The sequence below is a fragment of the Pygocentrus nattereri genome, chromosome 2 (genome assembly GCF_015220715.1).
Source record: "Pygocentrus nattereri isolate fPygNat1 chromosome 2, fPygNat1.pri, whole genome shotgun sequence".
Taxonomy (NCBI): domain Eukaryota; kingdom Metazoa; phylum Chordata; class Actinopteri; order Characiformes; family Serrasalmidae; genus Pygocentrus; species Pygocentrus nattereri.
Window position 1 is genome coordinate 33134828 of NC_051212.1, and position 18003 is coordinate 33152830.

Here is an 18003-nt window from a genome sequence, read left to right on the forward strand (position 1 = left end):
GTTACAAAACCAAAACACGAACACGTGGACAGGACTGGGAGGGGCCAATCGTGACACGGTTTCTCTGCATACTTTGTTAGCCCTATTTTACACTGTTCTTCAGTGGTCAGGACCACCGTGGACCCTGACAAAGCAGGTGCTATTTGGGTGGTGGATCATTCTCAGCACTACAGTAACACTGACATGGTCAAGTCAAGTCAAATTTATTTGTATAGCGCTTTTCACAATTGATGTCGTCACAAAGCCGCTTCACAAAATTCCGGTTAAGACAACGTTTTAACATGAATGTAAAAACCTCCAGGTGAGCAAGCCAGGGTCGACAGTGGTAAGGAAAAACTCCCTCAGAGCAGAGGAAGAAACCTTGGGAGGAACCAAGGCTCTCAAGGGGGAACCCATCCTCCTCTGGTCAAACTACCTACAAAGTTATTATACTACTAATTTGAATAGTAGTAGTGTTAGTAGTAGTAAGGAGCTAGGAGTCGATGAAAACTTCCATGTAGGGTGGGCAGCTAGTCCAAGATAGGTGGCGGTAGCTGGGGCGTGGGCAGCTGGTCTGAAGCGGGTAGCAGGAGAACTTGACAGTCAGTCGTCCTTCAGTGTCCGGCCAGACATGTGTGCGGTTGTATACTCGGAAAAAAGGAAGGGAGAGATAATTAGTTTTATTCTGTTTGTATGTACGTAAAACAGAGAATGTGAACATTTCCAGAGTGTGGCTAACAACTCCGGCAGATCTGACTATAACAGCTTAACTAAAAGGAGAGAACCAGAAGGGCACACAGACACGGGAGCACTCTGAAACAGTTTGGCATCCCGATGCTTCACCATCCACAAACCAAAGGGACCATGTGTGAGTAGCGGGACGACAGCACCAGCGTCTCAGTTTACTATAATTCTCTGTGTCCATGAACCCCTGGATCTGCTGTCTTTATCTAAGGGGGAACATTAACTACCAAAAGCTAAACTGAACAGGTGAGTTTCCAGCCTAGATTTGAAGATTGCGACTGTGTCTGAGTCCCGAACGCTTTCTGGAAGATCATTCCAGAGTTGGGGGCTTTATAAGAAAAGGCTCTTCCCCCAGCTGCAGCCTTATGAATTCTAGAAACTATTAAAAAGAGCCGGAACTCTGCGATCTGAGTAGTCGTGATGGCTCGTAATAAGAAATAAGGTCTTGCAGGTACTCAGGAGCGAGCCCATGTAGGGCTTTATACATCAATAAAAGAATTTTGTATTCAATATGGAATTTAACAGGCAGCTAATGAAGCGATGATAGCACTGGACTAATATGATCAAATTTTCTAGTTTTAGTGAGGAACCTGGCTGCGGTGTTTTGGACTAGTTGAAGTTTGCTTAGATTCCTGCTAGTGCATCCTTACAGAAGTGCATTACAATAGTCTAGCCTTGAAGTAATAAAGGCATGTACTAGTGTTTCTCCATCACGCAGGGACAGGGCATTTCTTATCTTGGCAATGTTGTGAAGATGTAGGAAAGCTGTCCTAGTGATGCTGCCTATGTGTTGATCGAATGATAAATCTGAATCAATTATGATGCTGAGATTTTTTGCTGCTGAGCCGGGTGTAACGGGAAAGTCAGCGAGATTTAAAATTAAATCTGGTAATTTATTTCTTGCCACTTTTGGACCCAGAAGGAGAACCTCTGTTTTGTTACTGTTTAGTAGGAGGAAGTTCCATAACATCCAGCTTTTCACGTCTTTTACACAGTCCTGTGTAAAAGTCCTGTGTTTTCTTTAATCTGTATTTGTCATCAGGCTTGGCTGATATGTACAATTGCGTATCGTCTGCGTAACAATGAAAGTTAATGCCATGCTTACTTATAACTGTGCCTAATGGTAACATCCATCCATCCATTTTCTAAGCCGCTTCTCCCTCAGGGTCGCGGTGGGGTGCTGGAGGCTATCCCAGCGGTCATTGGGTGGAAGGCAGGATACACACTGAACAGGTCACCAATTAACGGTAACATACATCCATCCATCCATCCATCCATCCATCCATCCATCCATCCATCCATCCATCCATCCATTTTCCAAGCTGCTTCTCCCTCAGGGTCGCGGGGGGTGCTGGAGCCTATCCCAGCGGTCATCGGGCAGAAGGCAGGATACACCCTGGACAGGTCACCAGTTAATGTTAACATGTATAATGTAAATAATAATGGTCCTAAAATAGAGCCTTGAGGAATTCCAAATCTTACTTTTGAATAATTGGAAGTTAAATTGTTTACACTGAACAACTGATAATGTTCTGTTAGGTAAGATTTGAACCATGATAGGGCCGTCCCTGTGATTCCAACCATGTTTTCTAAACTTTCTAGGAGAATATTGTGGTCTTTCATATCAAAAGCTGCACTGAGGTCAAGAAGCACTAAGAGGGAAACGTAGTCTTGATCAGAGGCAAGAAGATTATTAGTTATCTTAACTAGAGCTGTTCTCAGTGCTGTGATGTGGCCTGAATCCAGACTGGAATTTTTCATATATGTGGTTCTCATATAGATATGAATTAAGTTGTTGGGCCTCAGCTTTTTCTAAGATCTTAGATATAAATGGTATGTTAGAAATAGGCCTGTAAGTAGACAATACACTAGCATCAAGATTTGGTTTCTTGATCAGAGGTTTGATAACTGCTAGTTTAAAAGCTTTGGGTACATAGCCCAGGCTAAGGGACGAGTTTATATAACTATATAAACTATAACTATATAACTATAGTTAAAAGAGGGTTTATAATGACTGGTAGTACTTCTTTGAGTAATTTTGATGGAATTGCATCGTGTGCAGGTTATGCAATTTGCAGAGGAGATAATCTTTTCTAGTTCTAGCTGTGGGAGTGGGTAAAAAGTTTCCAGCCTTTCTTCTGCAACTACGTTATGTTTTATACCAGCCACATCAGATGTTGGATTTAATACTGTTTGTTGAATTTGTTGTCTAATATTTTTGAGTTTATTATTATTTTGTCCATAAAAACTTCACTGATGAGAGTCATCGGAATTTGTGGTTCAGTACCTGACTGATTTTTTTGTAATTCTGGAAATTACACTAAACAGTACTCTAGGTTTATATTTATTGTTCTCGATCAGTGAGGTGGGCGGCACGGTGGTGTGGTGTGGTGGGTAGCACTGTTGCCTCACAGCGAGGAGGGCCTGGGTTCGATTCCCTGGCCGGGTGACCTGGGTCCTCTCTGTGTGGATTTTGCATGTTCTCCCCGTGTCTGCGTGGGTTTCCTCCGGGTTCTCCGGTTTCCTCCCACAGTCCAAAGACATGCAGTCAGGCCGATTGGGCATGTTAAATTACCCCTGGGTCTGTCTGTCTGTCTGTCTGTCTGCCCTGCGATGGACTGGCGACCTGTCCAGGGTGTATCCTGCCTTCCGCCCGGAGACTGCTGGGATAGGCTCCAGCACCCTCTGCGACCCTGACGGAGAAGCGGCTTAGAAAATGGATGGATGGATCAGTGAGGCCAGATATGCTGAGTGAGCTTTAGTGAGTGGTGGTGGTGTGTGTGTTGTGCTGGTACAAGTAGATCAGAGTTTTTAAACACTGAGTCCACTCACTGTCCACTCTATTAGACACTCCTGCCTTGTCTGTCCACTTTGTAGATGTAGATGTATCAGAGACGGTAGCTCATCTGCTGCTGCACAGTTTGTGTTTGTTATCCTCTAGTCCTTCACTAGTCACAGGACGCTGTTGGCTGGATATTTTCAGTTAGTGGACTATTCTTAGTCCAGCAGTGTCACCAAAGTGTTTAAAAACTCCAGCAGCACCACAGTGTCTGATCCACTCAGACCAGCGCAACACACACTTACACACCACCACCATATCAGTGTCACTACAGTGCTGAGAATGATCCACCTAGTACCTGTCCTGTGAGGGTCCATGGGGGTCATGACTGCAGTAAAACAGGGTATATATATATATATATATATATATATATATATATATATATATATTTATATATATACATATACATACAATCCTCAAAAAATAAATGGAACACTCAAATAACACATCCTAGATCTGAATGAATGAAATATTCTCATTGAATACTTTGTTCTGTACAAAGTTGAATGTGCTGACAACAAAATCACACAAAAATCATCAATGGAAATCAAATTTATTAACCAGTGGAGGCCTGGATTTGGAGTCACACACAAAATTAAAGTGGAAAAACACACTACAGGCTGATCCAGCTTTGATGTAATGTCCTTAAAACAAGTCAAAATGAGGCTCAGTGTTGTTATTATTCAGCCTTCATGTGCCTGGGCATGCTCCTGATGAGGTGGCAGATGGTCTCCTGAGGGATCTCCTCCCAGACTTGGACTAAAGCATCTGCCAACTCCTGGACAGTCTGGGGTGCAACGTGGCGTTGGTGGATGGAGCGAGACATGATGTCCCAGATGTGCTCAATCGGATTCAGGTCTGGGGAACGGGCGGGCCAGTCAATAGCTTCAATGCCTTCATCTTGCAGGAACTGCTGACACACTCCAGCCACATGAGCTCTAGCATTGTCCTGCATTAGGAGGAACCCAGGGCCAACCGCACCAGCATATGGTCTCACAAGGGATCTGAGGATTTCGTCTCGGTACCTAATGGCAGTCAGGCTACCACTGGCGAGCACATGGAGGGCTGTGCGGCCCTCCAAAGAAATGCCACCCCACACCATTACTGACCCACTGCCAAACGGGTCATGCTGAAGGATGTTGCAGGCAGCAGATCGCTCTCCACAGCGTCTCCAGACTCATGTGCTCAGTGTGAACCTGCTTTCATCTGTGAAGAGCACAGGGCGCCAGTGTTGAATTTGCAAATCCTGGTGTTCTCTGGCAAATGCCAAGCGTCCTGCACGGTGTTGGGCTGTGAGCACAACCCCCATCTGTGGATGTCGGGCCCTCATACCGCCCTCATGGAGTCGGTTTCTAACCATTTGTGCAGATACATGCACATTTGTGGCCTGCTGTAGGTCATTTTGCAGGGCTCTGGCAGTGCTCCTCCTGTTCCTCCTTGCACAAAGGCGGAGGTAGCGGTCCTGCTGCTGGGTTGTTGCCCTCCTACGGCCTCCTCCACGTCTCCTGGTATACTGGCCTGTCTTCTGGTAGCACCTCCAGCCTCTGGACACTACACTGACAGATACAGCAAACCTTCTTGCCACAGCTCACATTGATGTGCCATCCTGGATGAGCTGCACTACCTGAGCTACTTGTGTGGGTTGTAGAGTCCGTCTCATGCTACCACGAGTGTGAAAGCACCACCAACATTCAAAAGTGACCAAAACATCAGCCAGAAAGCAGAAAGGTACTGAGAAGTGGTCTGTGGTGCCCACCTGCAGAACCACTCCTTTATTGAGTGTGTCTTGCTAATTGCCAATAACGTCCACCTGTTGTCTATTCCATTTGCACAACAGCTGTGAAATTGATTGTCAGTCAGTGTTGCTTCCTAAGTGGACAGTTTGATTTCACAGAAGTTTTATTTACTTTGAGTTATATTGTGTTGTTTAAGTGTTCCCTTTATTTTTTGGAAGAGTGTATATATATATGTGTGTGTGTGTGTGTGTGTGTGTGCGTTATTTTTTTAACTGTGAATATGTTGTATTTCTTCCTCTTGTGAACTACACGCCATGCTTGAGTGCCCAAATTTCTTCAGACTTCATCTCTTTTCATTGTCATATTGCAAAGCTTCATAGATTTGAAAAAAATCCACTTACATTTATTTACAGATACGTTTCAACATAATTTCCTTTCTTACTAGACCTACTTTAAAAGGTCTGTATAAAAAGCAATAAAAGCATGCTGGCCATGCCCAGGAACTGATTCTTGGAGTAGCACCAGCGCAATAATGGGCTAGTCTGGGCATTCACCATATAGATAGGGTGCTTTACAATTACAGATTCAGAGGCGCCATGGTTCTGTGCCTCAGAGTTGTCAAACATGAAAGGCTGAAAGAGGAAATGACATATGGACTGCATTGTAACTGTTAATGTTCATAATTATTAGTTTTCTGTGGTAGTTTTCAGTTGTTTATTTTTGTTATTTATACCATCACAGTTGAAATTACAGTCCAAGAGGTGTTGCATGTATGTAACTTCTGATAGCACAGTTGTAAACTTCTGTTTAGACACATATGAGCTGATACCAGATAAGATGTACATTGCTGTTAATTAATTTGTGCATATGTTTATGCGCCATTCTTATAGTGGGTTATGCTTCACTGACATCTCTCTGATCCAAACCCTACACTAATAGTCTATTCAATTAGATAAAGCAGTAAATTGGATGTGGAATCTGACCTACATGTACGAAAGAAACACTGACTACAAATGAGTACAAATCAGTACAAATACTGATATGTAGAATCAGACTGAAGTTCCAGCAGATAGCTCATGTTCACTGGTGGTGACAGAATTATCACAGTAGTCTTTGCTTGCTATGTCAGCTTTCACTTGCAAGGTTGCTCAAACTCAGAGTGAGAGAGTGTTCAAGCTTTGACATATCTACGCTACGTGGGACGGACAAGTAACCTCAGCCTTGTAATTTATGTATGACTAAAGCTTATGAAAAACCAGGACCACCCAATTAAGCATTAATTAATTTCATTTTTTCTGACAGTCCAGCTTTTTTTTCAAAAACCAAGGTACACATATTACTATTGCAACGGCCTTTTCACAGGAGCACTTAAGGGAGGAGTTGATGTTGCTTGGTCCAAATTAAATCCTAATAACAGTATTCCTCAAAAAAAAACTATGCTCTGTCCTTTCAAAGGTACTTTATTATGACAGGTACTTATTAAACACATCCCTATGGTCTGCTTGTGTTCCAGTTGGTCTCTGACTTTGTGCAATGCACCAGGTTTTTGATCAAAGATTTGCTTCCAATTATGTGTTGGTATGATAGATATATCTGTAGATATACCAGTGCTGATATCACTATTTAGAGAACCCCTAATCAAGCCTAATAGAACTTGGAGTCTACTGTCATTGGCTCCACATAGTTAGACAGATGTCAACACGCGCATACACGCACACAGTCACAAAGAAACTGGGAAGACTTGTATCTAAAATAGTATCCACTTTTAATAATTCCTTTTTACAGTAAATGAAAATAAAAAAGACATTTTAAAATAGTACAGTTAACTAGAAAATATGACCTCAAAAGAAATGTACTAAGCTTGTTACCAGTCAGTCAGCAAAATTCCCTGAGTAACAAAAGGGAAGGGATTTTGTCAGCCTTTGAAAGGTCAGTTTTGTTGGTAATATATGACCTGGGAGAAAACTTCAGAGTCTTTAGACACCTTTCTAGTCCCTCTGGAGGATAAAGCTTCACTGCTGACATTCCCTGCTGCAAAGTATGAAGCTTCATTGCAGTGAGCCTGAAGAAACAGACAGTATGTAATAGACTTCACTACAGAACAAGATTCTGTAGTGTCAGTTCAACAGAAAAGGTATGAGAAAGTGGAAAAAATACCTGGCGTGTATGAACAGTGTGACCTTCAACAGCACCTTCAACAAATAAGTAAACAATTCAAATGTATTACATTACTGCATTATTGGCAACAATTACAAAAATAAGTTCAACAATGATAGCAATTCAACAACTGTGTCAATACAAAACCCACCTTTATGACGAGAGATGTGTGACTTTCTGCACATAAATAAAGTCACAGCCACAGATATGACGCTTGATGCTGCTAAAGCCAAGATGGTTGGGTACAAAGCACCATTCACTATAATAAGCAAGAAAGCAGATTGAACTATGTGTTAATAATTTATCAAGTAGTTCTGTAATTCTATTGTAAGGCAAATGTTCTGAAAGGGTTTAATGTTACCGAAATATTTGCACTCACCTACAAAGTCCAGTTTAGTTCCGTTCCCAAAGATGATCTCTCCACACATGAGCACAGCACAGTAGTAAGTTCCAGCATCAGAGAGGCTGAGGTTTCTCTTGGGGAGTTTGTAGACGCAGCTCTGTGTAGGAGAATCAGTCTCAGAGCTTTTCTTACACTCATCACTCCTGTTTCCATGAGTGTAAATGATTCCTGGATGGGATTCTCCTGATCCATGTCTGAACCAGTACACACTGTGATCTCCTGCAGACACATCTGTGAGTATTGAACACTGCAAAGTTGTATCTCCTCCCAGTTCAACAGGATCTGATACAGGAGGCTGGAGAACAGCAGAGAGACTTAAAGATGAACCTAAAGAGAGGAAAAAATATATGGTTTCTCAGATATTGAGTGAGACGACGATGAATCCCAATTTTATGTCACAGATAAAATCTTCAGTACAGAAAGTGGTGAAGATGCATAAGCTACATATAGTGCTGTAATTAAGTAGCACCTACCTTTGAGGATTAAAACTGTCCAGTCTGCTAACGCAGTATCTGTATAATATGCAACAGAACAGTAATATGTAGCTGAATCAGACGGTTCTGCATTTGAGATCCTCAGATTAAAACTATTTTTTTCTTTTAACACTTTAAAGCGGCCAGTCTTGTCAAAGCCATTATAATATACAGCAGGTATATAATGGTAAGCAGAGGCGATGAGAAGCGGCTTTTCTCCTGGAGCATGTCTGAACCATGTAGTTGTTGCTTCATCAGGGGATAAAAAAGAGCAATTCAGAATGATTTCTTTCCCATATTGAATGTACTGCAGTCCACTTTGAGAGATAATGTGTACCTTTGAGGTATCACCTAAATCAAAAGAGACAAAGAAAAACTTGCTGGTTGAGTATTCATGAAAACTGCATATTAGATGTAGAACAAGCAATCAGCCAAAAACAAATTGCGATTAACAAAGGAAACAATACCTAATGGTGTTGACAGCAAAATAAGTAAACACAATCGAATCATGGTCAACCCCATCAAGTAATGCATCTCCTGAAACACAAAAACACTTTTACATTTCAGTTACACTTTACACACACTTTAGTAAATGATTAGTAAATACTGTATAAACGCGCTTAACAAACAACGTATACATACACTCTAAACACGTGACTCCAAAACAATGTCAGTAGAACAAAAACAATATTTTTACCTGAAATTATTTAGAAACTATGTAGTGAAACTCATCTTATCATTAACAGTGCCACAGGTTAGGATTAGGATGAGATTTAGGTTTTTGGTGGAATTTAAGGTTAACGTTACGCTTAAGTATAGGAGACTGAGACACTTACAGCTTTTGAAAATAAAATTAATCGTTCAGGATGCAGCTACAACCAGTTTTAACAGGAACTGATCTTAAAACTTCCACAAGGGCAGATTTATACTTCTGTGCTGAGAGTGGATTGGCTCGCACAAGAGGAGGCTGAATTGGGCCCTAACCAGTCACATCAATGGGCATTAAAGCGCACGTTATTATGCAAATCATTTGACTGGGTATGGACTTTGTTTGGCCAAAGTATTAAAAAATAACAAAAGACTCAATCGCTGATATTTAAATATAGCTTGCAGTTTGTCTTTCCAATGTGTCAATCAATATATAAATATAAATAGCAGAATAGAACATTAAAGAACAGAATATACAACTGTTGTGCTCATTTTTACCTTTTACTCAAATGAACATGAAGCACTTGACTACAGCTGTGGTGCAGTAGAAACTTCTTTAGCAATAATTTTCATACAAAAACAAAAGTCTCCATGTGCAGCTGTATTAAGTTGTGTTAAGTGCAGGAGCAGCCAAGCCCACAGAGGCAGGATCTGGATGAACCAAGGACAAAACTTAAGATTCGTATGAGACTGTATGAATACTTATGATCTTATAGGTCAGCTTGGTTAAGGGCTTAGAAGCTAGCAGCTCAGGGGAAGCCACATGCTAGCATGGTTAATAGTGAAGGTAACAGTAACAGTATACAGCCCTTGGTTCACTGTTATCTTGTTGAAAGGACAAACCTAACAAGCTTAAAAAAGGGTCATGCACCCTTAAAAGGGCAAGATGATCCTTTTACTCACTTCCTGAGACAGAGAGGCAGCCCACTCACAGACTGTCCCCAAAAGTCATGATAACAATGACCACCTTTGCTCTCTCTGGAACAGATGTTGCCTTTATGTGCTTAAGTGTGCACCGCCTTTTGTAACCACTGGGAGTCTCTTCGTATTTACTAACAGAAAGTAACCAGAAACAGCAAAGGAAGAGGCAGACTGAGTAACACTGGTCACTGGCTCCGGGACGTAGACGTATTGATGGAGCCAAAAAGAAAGACAACTGGAGTTGTTGTGTCCTTTTGGTGAAACTTTTCCAGTCTGCGGCTTCTCCTGTGTTATACAAGTATTTTCTTTAGTACCATATAAGACACCAACGATCGTATCGGCCTGAGTCAGATAATATGTGCATGCTCAGCTATAATCCAACCAGATCTTACAACATGCACATTAGATGTTTTTATAAGAATATACAATTTTACAAAATAATCACCAGAAGCACTGTACATACTACCAAGCTATATGTTGTATCTTAAGTGACTGTGTCTACAAGAAAAGGAGTCCAATAAAGGCCTTTTAATTCCTTTCTACTAGAAAGACCCAGGAGGCAAGAGTGAGTGTTTTTTTGTTTTTTTCCCCAGTAGAAGGATAACAATTCAGTAGAAATTTAGGAGATTTTGATGTAGGCCCAGTCCTCAGTCCAGGGAACGGAGCATCAGGACCCATGCTGATCCTGCCAGGTAGAGAAGGCAGGGGCAGAGCCTCCACTCCAGACAACCAGACAGGGACCCAACTGGTGGTAGTGGGGAGAAAGGAGGGGAACGCCAAAATGTAGGCACCTGAAAGCAGCAAAATAGGAAGTCGTGTCATTTTATAGACGTGTAGGCCTGTGAGTAGTCAGGAGTTATGAATGAATGAAAGACGCAGCGTTAGAGTCTTCCCGGCATATCTTTCATTCAAGCTTCCATTTCTAATTAACACATGACGTAAGATATGAGCAGAGACCATTACAGTGCATGTCTAGGGGCCATAACTATTGCAAGTTATCACTTATGGAATAAAACCTATAGGCCTTTATGATCAGTAGCAGTGAACGGACTCACAATGAATATGAAAAGGATCAAAATTCATGGTCGTCAGTGAGCCTGCATGAGTCTGTGTTAAGTTGACCATACCTTATGACTTCTCTCACTTATGAACAATTTCCAATGCTTGAGTGTATATTTAGCAGTAGCCACAGCCTCGATTGAGCAGACATAGTGCACTAGATGCTGGACTGCTGAAACTTCTAACCACATCAAAGACAAGGCTTAAATAGCAAAGATGAAATGGTTTCATAGGAAGGAAAACAATAAAGAAAGAAAGGAAACCTTCTAAGAGAGAAGTGGAAACTTTTTTGAACATGCACTGTGTCCAACAGTTGTCATAACTGATCTTTAACGGCTTCAACTGACATGTTTCATCATATGTTGTTTACACAATGGTTGTGGATTTGAACAGCATTCTCAAAAGCAATAGAGTAATGTTACGTGAAGCACATAGATACCACTTAAGATTTGCTGATATAAGGACATTATTTCTAGTTTTAAATGTATGCATGAGAAATGATAGATGTCCACACCCAGGAAAACAAGGGCCCTTTCCCACAGACCTTGTATGGTGGGGACCTATGACAGGTGTGAACACTTCACCCCTACACAGTTGTGTACTCAGCAACTGAATTATGTCTGGCAAAATGTGCGGGTCTCTGTTCACTTCCAAATGAACCCAGGGTCAGTTTACTGCTGATGGGAACACAAAGCTGCAATGGTCTGGACAAAACAAGGGAATTCAACATCAGGGTCTGCTTTTCTGCCTCCTCTAGCTGCACAGTAGAGCAGCAATGCCTGCAAAACTGCCTGTTTTGACATTTGACTGAACACAGATGCTCGTTTTCTTCAGTAATCTGGGCACATGGATTGGAGAAGGTATTGCATCAGTGATCTGAGTTCGCTAACATTAATGTTAGGTTAGCTAGAATATTATTTCACAATATATTAACAACAATAACAATAATAATAATAATAAGTAGTAGTTGCCCATGAAGACATATAACAATAAAGAATAATGGTACATATGTACTTTTAAACTGTAAAATCTATCTAACTTATCATTAGCTAGCTGAATCTAACTTTCTCTTGTCTTGCTTCTCTTTGTATACACATTTGATCTTTTTTTTTGCTACATATATTTGACATTTTTCAAATAATCTGCAGTGAAAATTGGTCACTATGGGACAGAGACTCTTATGATCCCAATAAGTGTGTCCAGTTACATTTAACATGTACTGTTGAGTCTATGCTGTTTGCTGGGGGATGAATGACTAAACATTAGCAAATTCAACAAGCAAATTTGACACAGTCAGTTAAGAAACTGAAACTGAAAAGATACTGGCTTCTGCAACAAGACATTGATCCAGAACATACCTGAAAACCAAAAAAACTACTTTAAGAAATAAAAGCTTTTGGACTGGCCCACAGAGTAAACTTACTTGAATATCACTGAAAATATATGAGTACATCTTAAACAGGCTGTGTATGCAAGATGGCCTAAGAAAATAGTGTATAATGCTGTGCAAGAAAGAGTGAGCAAAAGGATAAAAAGGATAGAAAGACTCCTGGCTGGCCTCAAAAAGCATTTACAAGCTGGAATATTTGCCAACGGGAGAGCTACTGACTTACACTGTGTGCACAATTATTAGGCAAGTGAGTATTTTGACCATAATATGATTTTTAGGCATATTTTCTAACTCCAAGCTGGATAAACTTGAATGCTTAATGGATTTAAGCATAGCAGGTGATGTGTAACTGTGTAATGAGGGAGGCTGTGGCCTAAGGAGGTCAACAGCCTATATCATGGTGTGCATAATTATTAGGCAGCTTTTTTCTTTAGGCAAATTGGGCCAAAAAAGAGATTGACCTGACTGTGAAAAGTCAAAAATTACCAAAAGTCTCTCAGAGGAATGCAGAACTCATAAACATAAAATCAAGGATAAAAAAAAAAAGTTCATCAAATGTAAAGTAATTGTGCAATAACATTTGTGGAGAACATATATTTTTTTAAAAACTTTTGCTGCTCAAAACCCAAGAAAATACGTAATTTGTCCAGGGATGCCCAAATTTTTGCTTATAACCGTATCTATATGTGCCATTGTCATAATGTATTTTTAATCTATTTTTCTTTATTTTAGTTACTTCAGTTACTTCACCCCTACACAATCGCCATTAAAACTCTGAGTTCATCTGGACCTCAAAGCCTGACAGATAGAACCAAAATAATGAGAATAGCACTTGTGAAAGAAAGATTCTGTTTACTAAGGATTCTAGTATGACAATGTACAATATGGTGGAGCGACTGAGAGCGCGTCACTGCGGTAACGTTTTTTGTGCTATCAGTTTCTAAATCGACAAAAACGGTAAGTGGCTGAAATACCATGGCTTCTGCTAGTTGTTTCTTCTGCGCAGAGTGTGGCATGTTTAGCCCAACGCCCTTTTCCGCCTCTAGCGATAGCGATAGTGGCTGTGTTTGTGCTAAGTGCCAGCTAGTTAACTGTTTGGTGGAGAAGGTCGACCAGTTAGAAGTGTGTATCTGGGGATTATTAAGGGATAGGCATCCAGATGCAGCGTTAGCAGCTCCGGGTACCCTAGGGAGAGTTAGCACCCCCTCAACTCCGGCGTTAGAGCCCTCACTGCAGGGCGAATGGGTGACGACTCGGCGGTCTAGCCGGAAAGCTAAGGCTAATGCTAACGCTGAGGCCAAAGCTAGCCCACCGGAACACCACGCTCCTACGATTCGCGTGTCAAACAGGTTTGCCCCGCTCAGTGAAGCATCCACCGTAAAGCCTGTTAAAAGCACTCTGGTCATAGGAGACTCGATTGTTCGACACGTGAAGTTAGCTACTCCTTTAGGGGTGCCAGTGGTTACAGTTAGATGCTTATTGGGAGCCAGAGTGCCGGGCATTAGTGGCAATCTTAGATTAGCTGATAAGAGATATTCAAGGATAGTCATTCATGTAGGGGCCAATGATATCCGTCTGCGGCAGTCTGAGGTAACTAAGGCTAATATTAGAGAGGTGATTAAACAGGCCGAGACGATGTCCGATGCCGTAATCTGCTCTGGCCCCATCCCAATACGGTGCGGCGCATAAGCCTACAGCAGGTTTACTGCTAGGTTTTAAACTGCTGGATGTCCAAGTGGTGTTCCAAAAATCAAGTGGGCTTCATAGACAATTGGTTGTGTTTTGAGGGCAAGCCTGGTCTTATAGGTAGGGATGGTGTCCACCCCACGCGGGAGGGTGCTGCCTTACTTTCGTGCAGCATAGCACATAGTCTTTTAGTTAGTAAGCAGCGTAGTGTAAACAGCTGCTGACAGTCCAGAGCCGGGACCAGGCCGCAGACAGACAGGATAAACCGACCGTCTGCGATCCGCCTTGAGGCATCACCCAAGATCAGCTTCATAGAGACTGTGTTTTTGCCCCAAATTAAAACAAAATTTAATCATAGAAAAACTCAATCAGTCCGTTTAAATAACCTAACCAACATATATCCATGTAGATGAATATTTAGCTTTAAATGAAGCCACGCCTGTAGGCTATAATTATGCACATAGGCCAAGATTATCAGGCAAGGGAGGTGGAGTCTGTGTAATATACCAAAATACTCTCGATATCAGTCAGAAACAATGCGACACTTTTACTTCATTTGAGGTCCTCTCTATTCACGTCACAAATCCGGTCACAAAAAAGAACGCATTTTCATTATTTAACATTTACAGGCCACCAGGGTCATACTCCGAATTTATAAAAGAATTTAGTGACTTTGCTGCAAACCTGGCTGTGTGCAACGATAAAGTAATAATTGTAGGGGATTTTAATATTCACTTTGAGAAGGTAGACGACCCATTAAAAAGGGCATTTACCTCAATCCTAGACTCTGTTGGTTTTACCCAAAATGTAACAGGGCCTACACACTACTGTATACAGGGCCTACACACTACTGTATACGTTAGATACGTTAGATTTAGTTTTGACACTAGGTCTTAACATAGACAAGTTTAATATCTTACCGCAAACCACAGCGATCTCCGACCATTACTTAATTTCATATGAGCTACGACTTAGCCATAATATATATACGTCCCCTCGTTATTCAATAAAGCGCTCAATAAAACCTTCTACCGCCCTACAATTTATAGAAAATCTCCCAGAGTTATCAACCCCAGTCTACCACTGCATCAGACCCAATGGAACTAGATTTACTAACCGATTATTTAGAAAATACCTTACGATCTACTTTAGAAAATGTGGCCCCACTTAAAATAAAAAGAATAAGGCAGAAAAAGCTCGCCCCGTGGTACAACAATAAAACCCGGACCTTAAAACAAACAGCTCGGAAATTAGAGCGGAAATGGCGTCAAACCAAACTGGAAGTGTTCCACACTGCCTGGAAGGACGGCCTTATAGAGTATTGAAATGCTCTCACTGAAGCTCGCTCAGCATATCTGGCCTTGCTGATCGAGAACAATAAATATAATCCTAGAGTTCTGTTTAATGTGATTTCCCAAATCACACAAAATCAGGCAGGTACTGAACCAGAAATTCCAGCAACTCTCACTAGTGAGGTTTTTATGGACTTCTTTAATAATAAAATTGAAAATATCAGACAACAAATTCAACTCACAGTATCAAATTCAAATCCAGCCTGGCTGTCATCTGACTTGGCTGATATAGAACAAAACACAGCTGTAGAAAAGAGCCTGGAAACTTTTTACCCACTCCCACAGCTGGAGCTAGAGAACATTATCTCCTCTGCAAATTGCACAACCTGCATACTGTTATTATAAACCCTATTTCAACTATTGTAAACTTGTCCCTTAGTCTGGGCCATGTACCCAAAGCTTTTAAACTAGCAGTTATCAAACCTCTGATCAAGAAACCAAATCTTGATGTCGTTGTTTTGTCTAATTACAGGCCTGTTTCTAACTTACCGTTTATATCAAAGATCTTAGAAAAAGCTGTGGCCCTCCAACTTAGTTCATATCTACACAAGAACTATATATATGAAAAATTCCAATCTGGATTCAGGCCACACCACAGCACTGAGACGGCTCTAGTTAAGATAACTAATGATCTTCTTCTTGCCTCTGATCAAGGCTACATACTGTATCTCTCTTAGTGCTACTTGACCTTAGCGCGGCTTTCGATACAGTAGACCACAACACTCTCCTAGAAAGGTAAGAAAACATGGTTGGAGTCACAGGGACGGCCCAATCATGGTTCAGATCTTACCTATCAGAACGTTATCAGTTTGTTAGGGTAAACAATTTATCTTCCAATTATTCAAAAGTGAGATTTGGAATTCTGCAGGGGTCTATATTAGGACCATTACTATTTACACACTATACATGTTACTGTTAGGCACAGTTATAAGTAACCGTGGCGTAAACTTTCATTGTTATGCAGACGATACGCAACTGTACATATCAGCCAAACCTGATGACCAATACAGGTTAAAGAAAATGGAGGACGTGAAAGGCTGGATGTCACGCAACTTCCTCCTATTAAATAGTAACAAAACAGAGGTTCTCCTTCTGGGTCCAAAATTAGCAAGAAGTAAATTACCAGATTTAACCTTAAATCTCGCCGACTTTCCAGCCACACCTGGATCAGCAGCAAAAAATCTTGGCATTATAATAGATTCAGATTTATCATTCGATCAACACATAGGCAGCATCACTAGGACAGCTTTTCTACATCTTCACAACATTGCCAAGATCAGAAATGCCCTGTCCCTGCGTGATGCAGAAACACTAGTACACGCTTTTATTACTTCTAGGCTAGACTACTGTAACGCACTACTGTCAGGATGCACGAGCAGGAATTTAAACAAACTCCAACTAGTCCAAAACGCCGCAGCCAGGGTCCTCACTAAAACTAGAAAATTTGAGCATATCAGTCCAGTGCTATCATCACTTCATTGGCTGCCTATTAAACTCCGTATTGATTATAAAATCCTTTTATTGACTTATAAAGCCCTACATGGGCTCGCTCCCGAGTACTTACAAGACCTTGTTTCTCATTATGAGCCATCACGACCACTCAGATCACAGAGTGCTGGCTTATTAATAGTCCCCAGAATTCAGAAGGTTTCAGCTGGGGGAAGAGCTTTTTCTTGTAAAGCCCTTAAACTCTGGAATGATCTTCCAGAAACTGTTCAGGACTCAGACACAGTCTCAATCTTTAAGACTAGGCTGAAAACTCACTTGTTCAGTTTAGCTTTTGGTAGCTAATGTTCCCCCTTAGATAAAGGCAGCAGATCCAGGGGTCCATAGACACAGGGAATTATAGTAAACTGAGACGCCGTTGTTGTCGTCCCACTGCTCACACGCGGTCACTCAAATTTGTGGACGGTGGAGCGGAGGGATGCCAGACTGTTTCAGAGTGTTGCCTGTTTCTGGTTCTCTCCTTTTAGTTAAGCTGTCATAGTCAGATCTGCCGGAGTCATTAGCCACACTCTGGAAATGTTCACATTCTCTGTTTTACGTACAAACAGACAGAATAAAACTAATTCCCTCTCCCTGCATTTTTTTCCCCGAATATACAATCGCCCACATGTCTGGCTGGACACTGAAGGACGACCGACTGCCGAGCCCTCCTGCTATCCACTTCTGACCAGCTGCCCATGCCCCAGCTGCCACCTTTGCCTTGGACTAGCTGCCCTATTCCTATTACTAACACTACTGCTATTAACATTAGTAGTATAATCACTTGTAGGTAGTTTGACCAGAGGAGGATGGATCCCCCCTGGTGAGCCTGGTTCCTCCCAAGGTCGCTCTCAGGAGCTCAGTGAATTCCAGCATTTTACCATGAGAGGATAAATCCAGTTGTGAAATTTCCCTACCAAATATTCCACAGTCAACTGTCAATGGTATTATAACAAAGTCAGCAACTCATAAAATGACAGAGCGGGGTCAGCGGATGCTGAAGCACATAGTGCGCAGAGGCTGCTAAATTTCTGCAGAGTCAATCACTACAGACCTCCAAATTTCAGGTGG

The 18003-nt window shown here is 41.5% G+C and overlaps 1 protein-coding gene across 1 annotated transcript; it reads right to left on the bottom strand.

Moving 5' to 3' along the window:
• Positions 1-7346: 7346 nt before the first annotated feature.
• LOC119264824 lies at positions 7347-14408 on the bottom strand. The gene is made up of 4 exons (XM_037543858.1): positions 14366-14408; positions 8332-8580; positions 7835-8185; positions 7347-7360 (listed from the first exon to the last, which is right to left on the bottom strand). Exons 1-4 carry the CDS (start codon positions 14406-14408, stop codon positions 7347-7349), a joined length of 657 nt encoding a protein of 218 aa, XP_037399755.1.
• Positions 14409-18003: the final 3595 nt, after the last annotated feature.

Coding starts and splice junctions, on each gene's coding strand:
- LOC119264824 (XM_037543858.1), bottom strand. CDS start 14,408: ATGAAGCTGATCTTGGGTGATGCCTCAAGGCGGATCGCAGACG. Junction 8,581..14,365: donor CTCAAGGCGGATCGCAGACG/GTCGGTTTATCC, acceptor CCCCTGATGAAG/CAACAACTACATGGTTCAGA. Junction 8,186..8,331: donor GACAGTTTTAATCCTCAAAG/GTAGGTGCTACT, acceptor TCCTCTCTTTAG/GTTCATCTTTAAGTCTCTCT.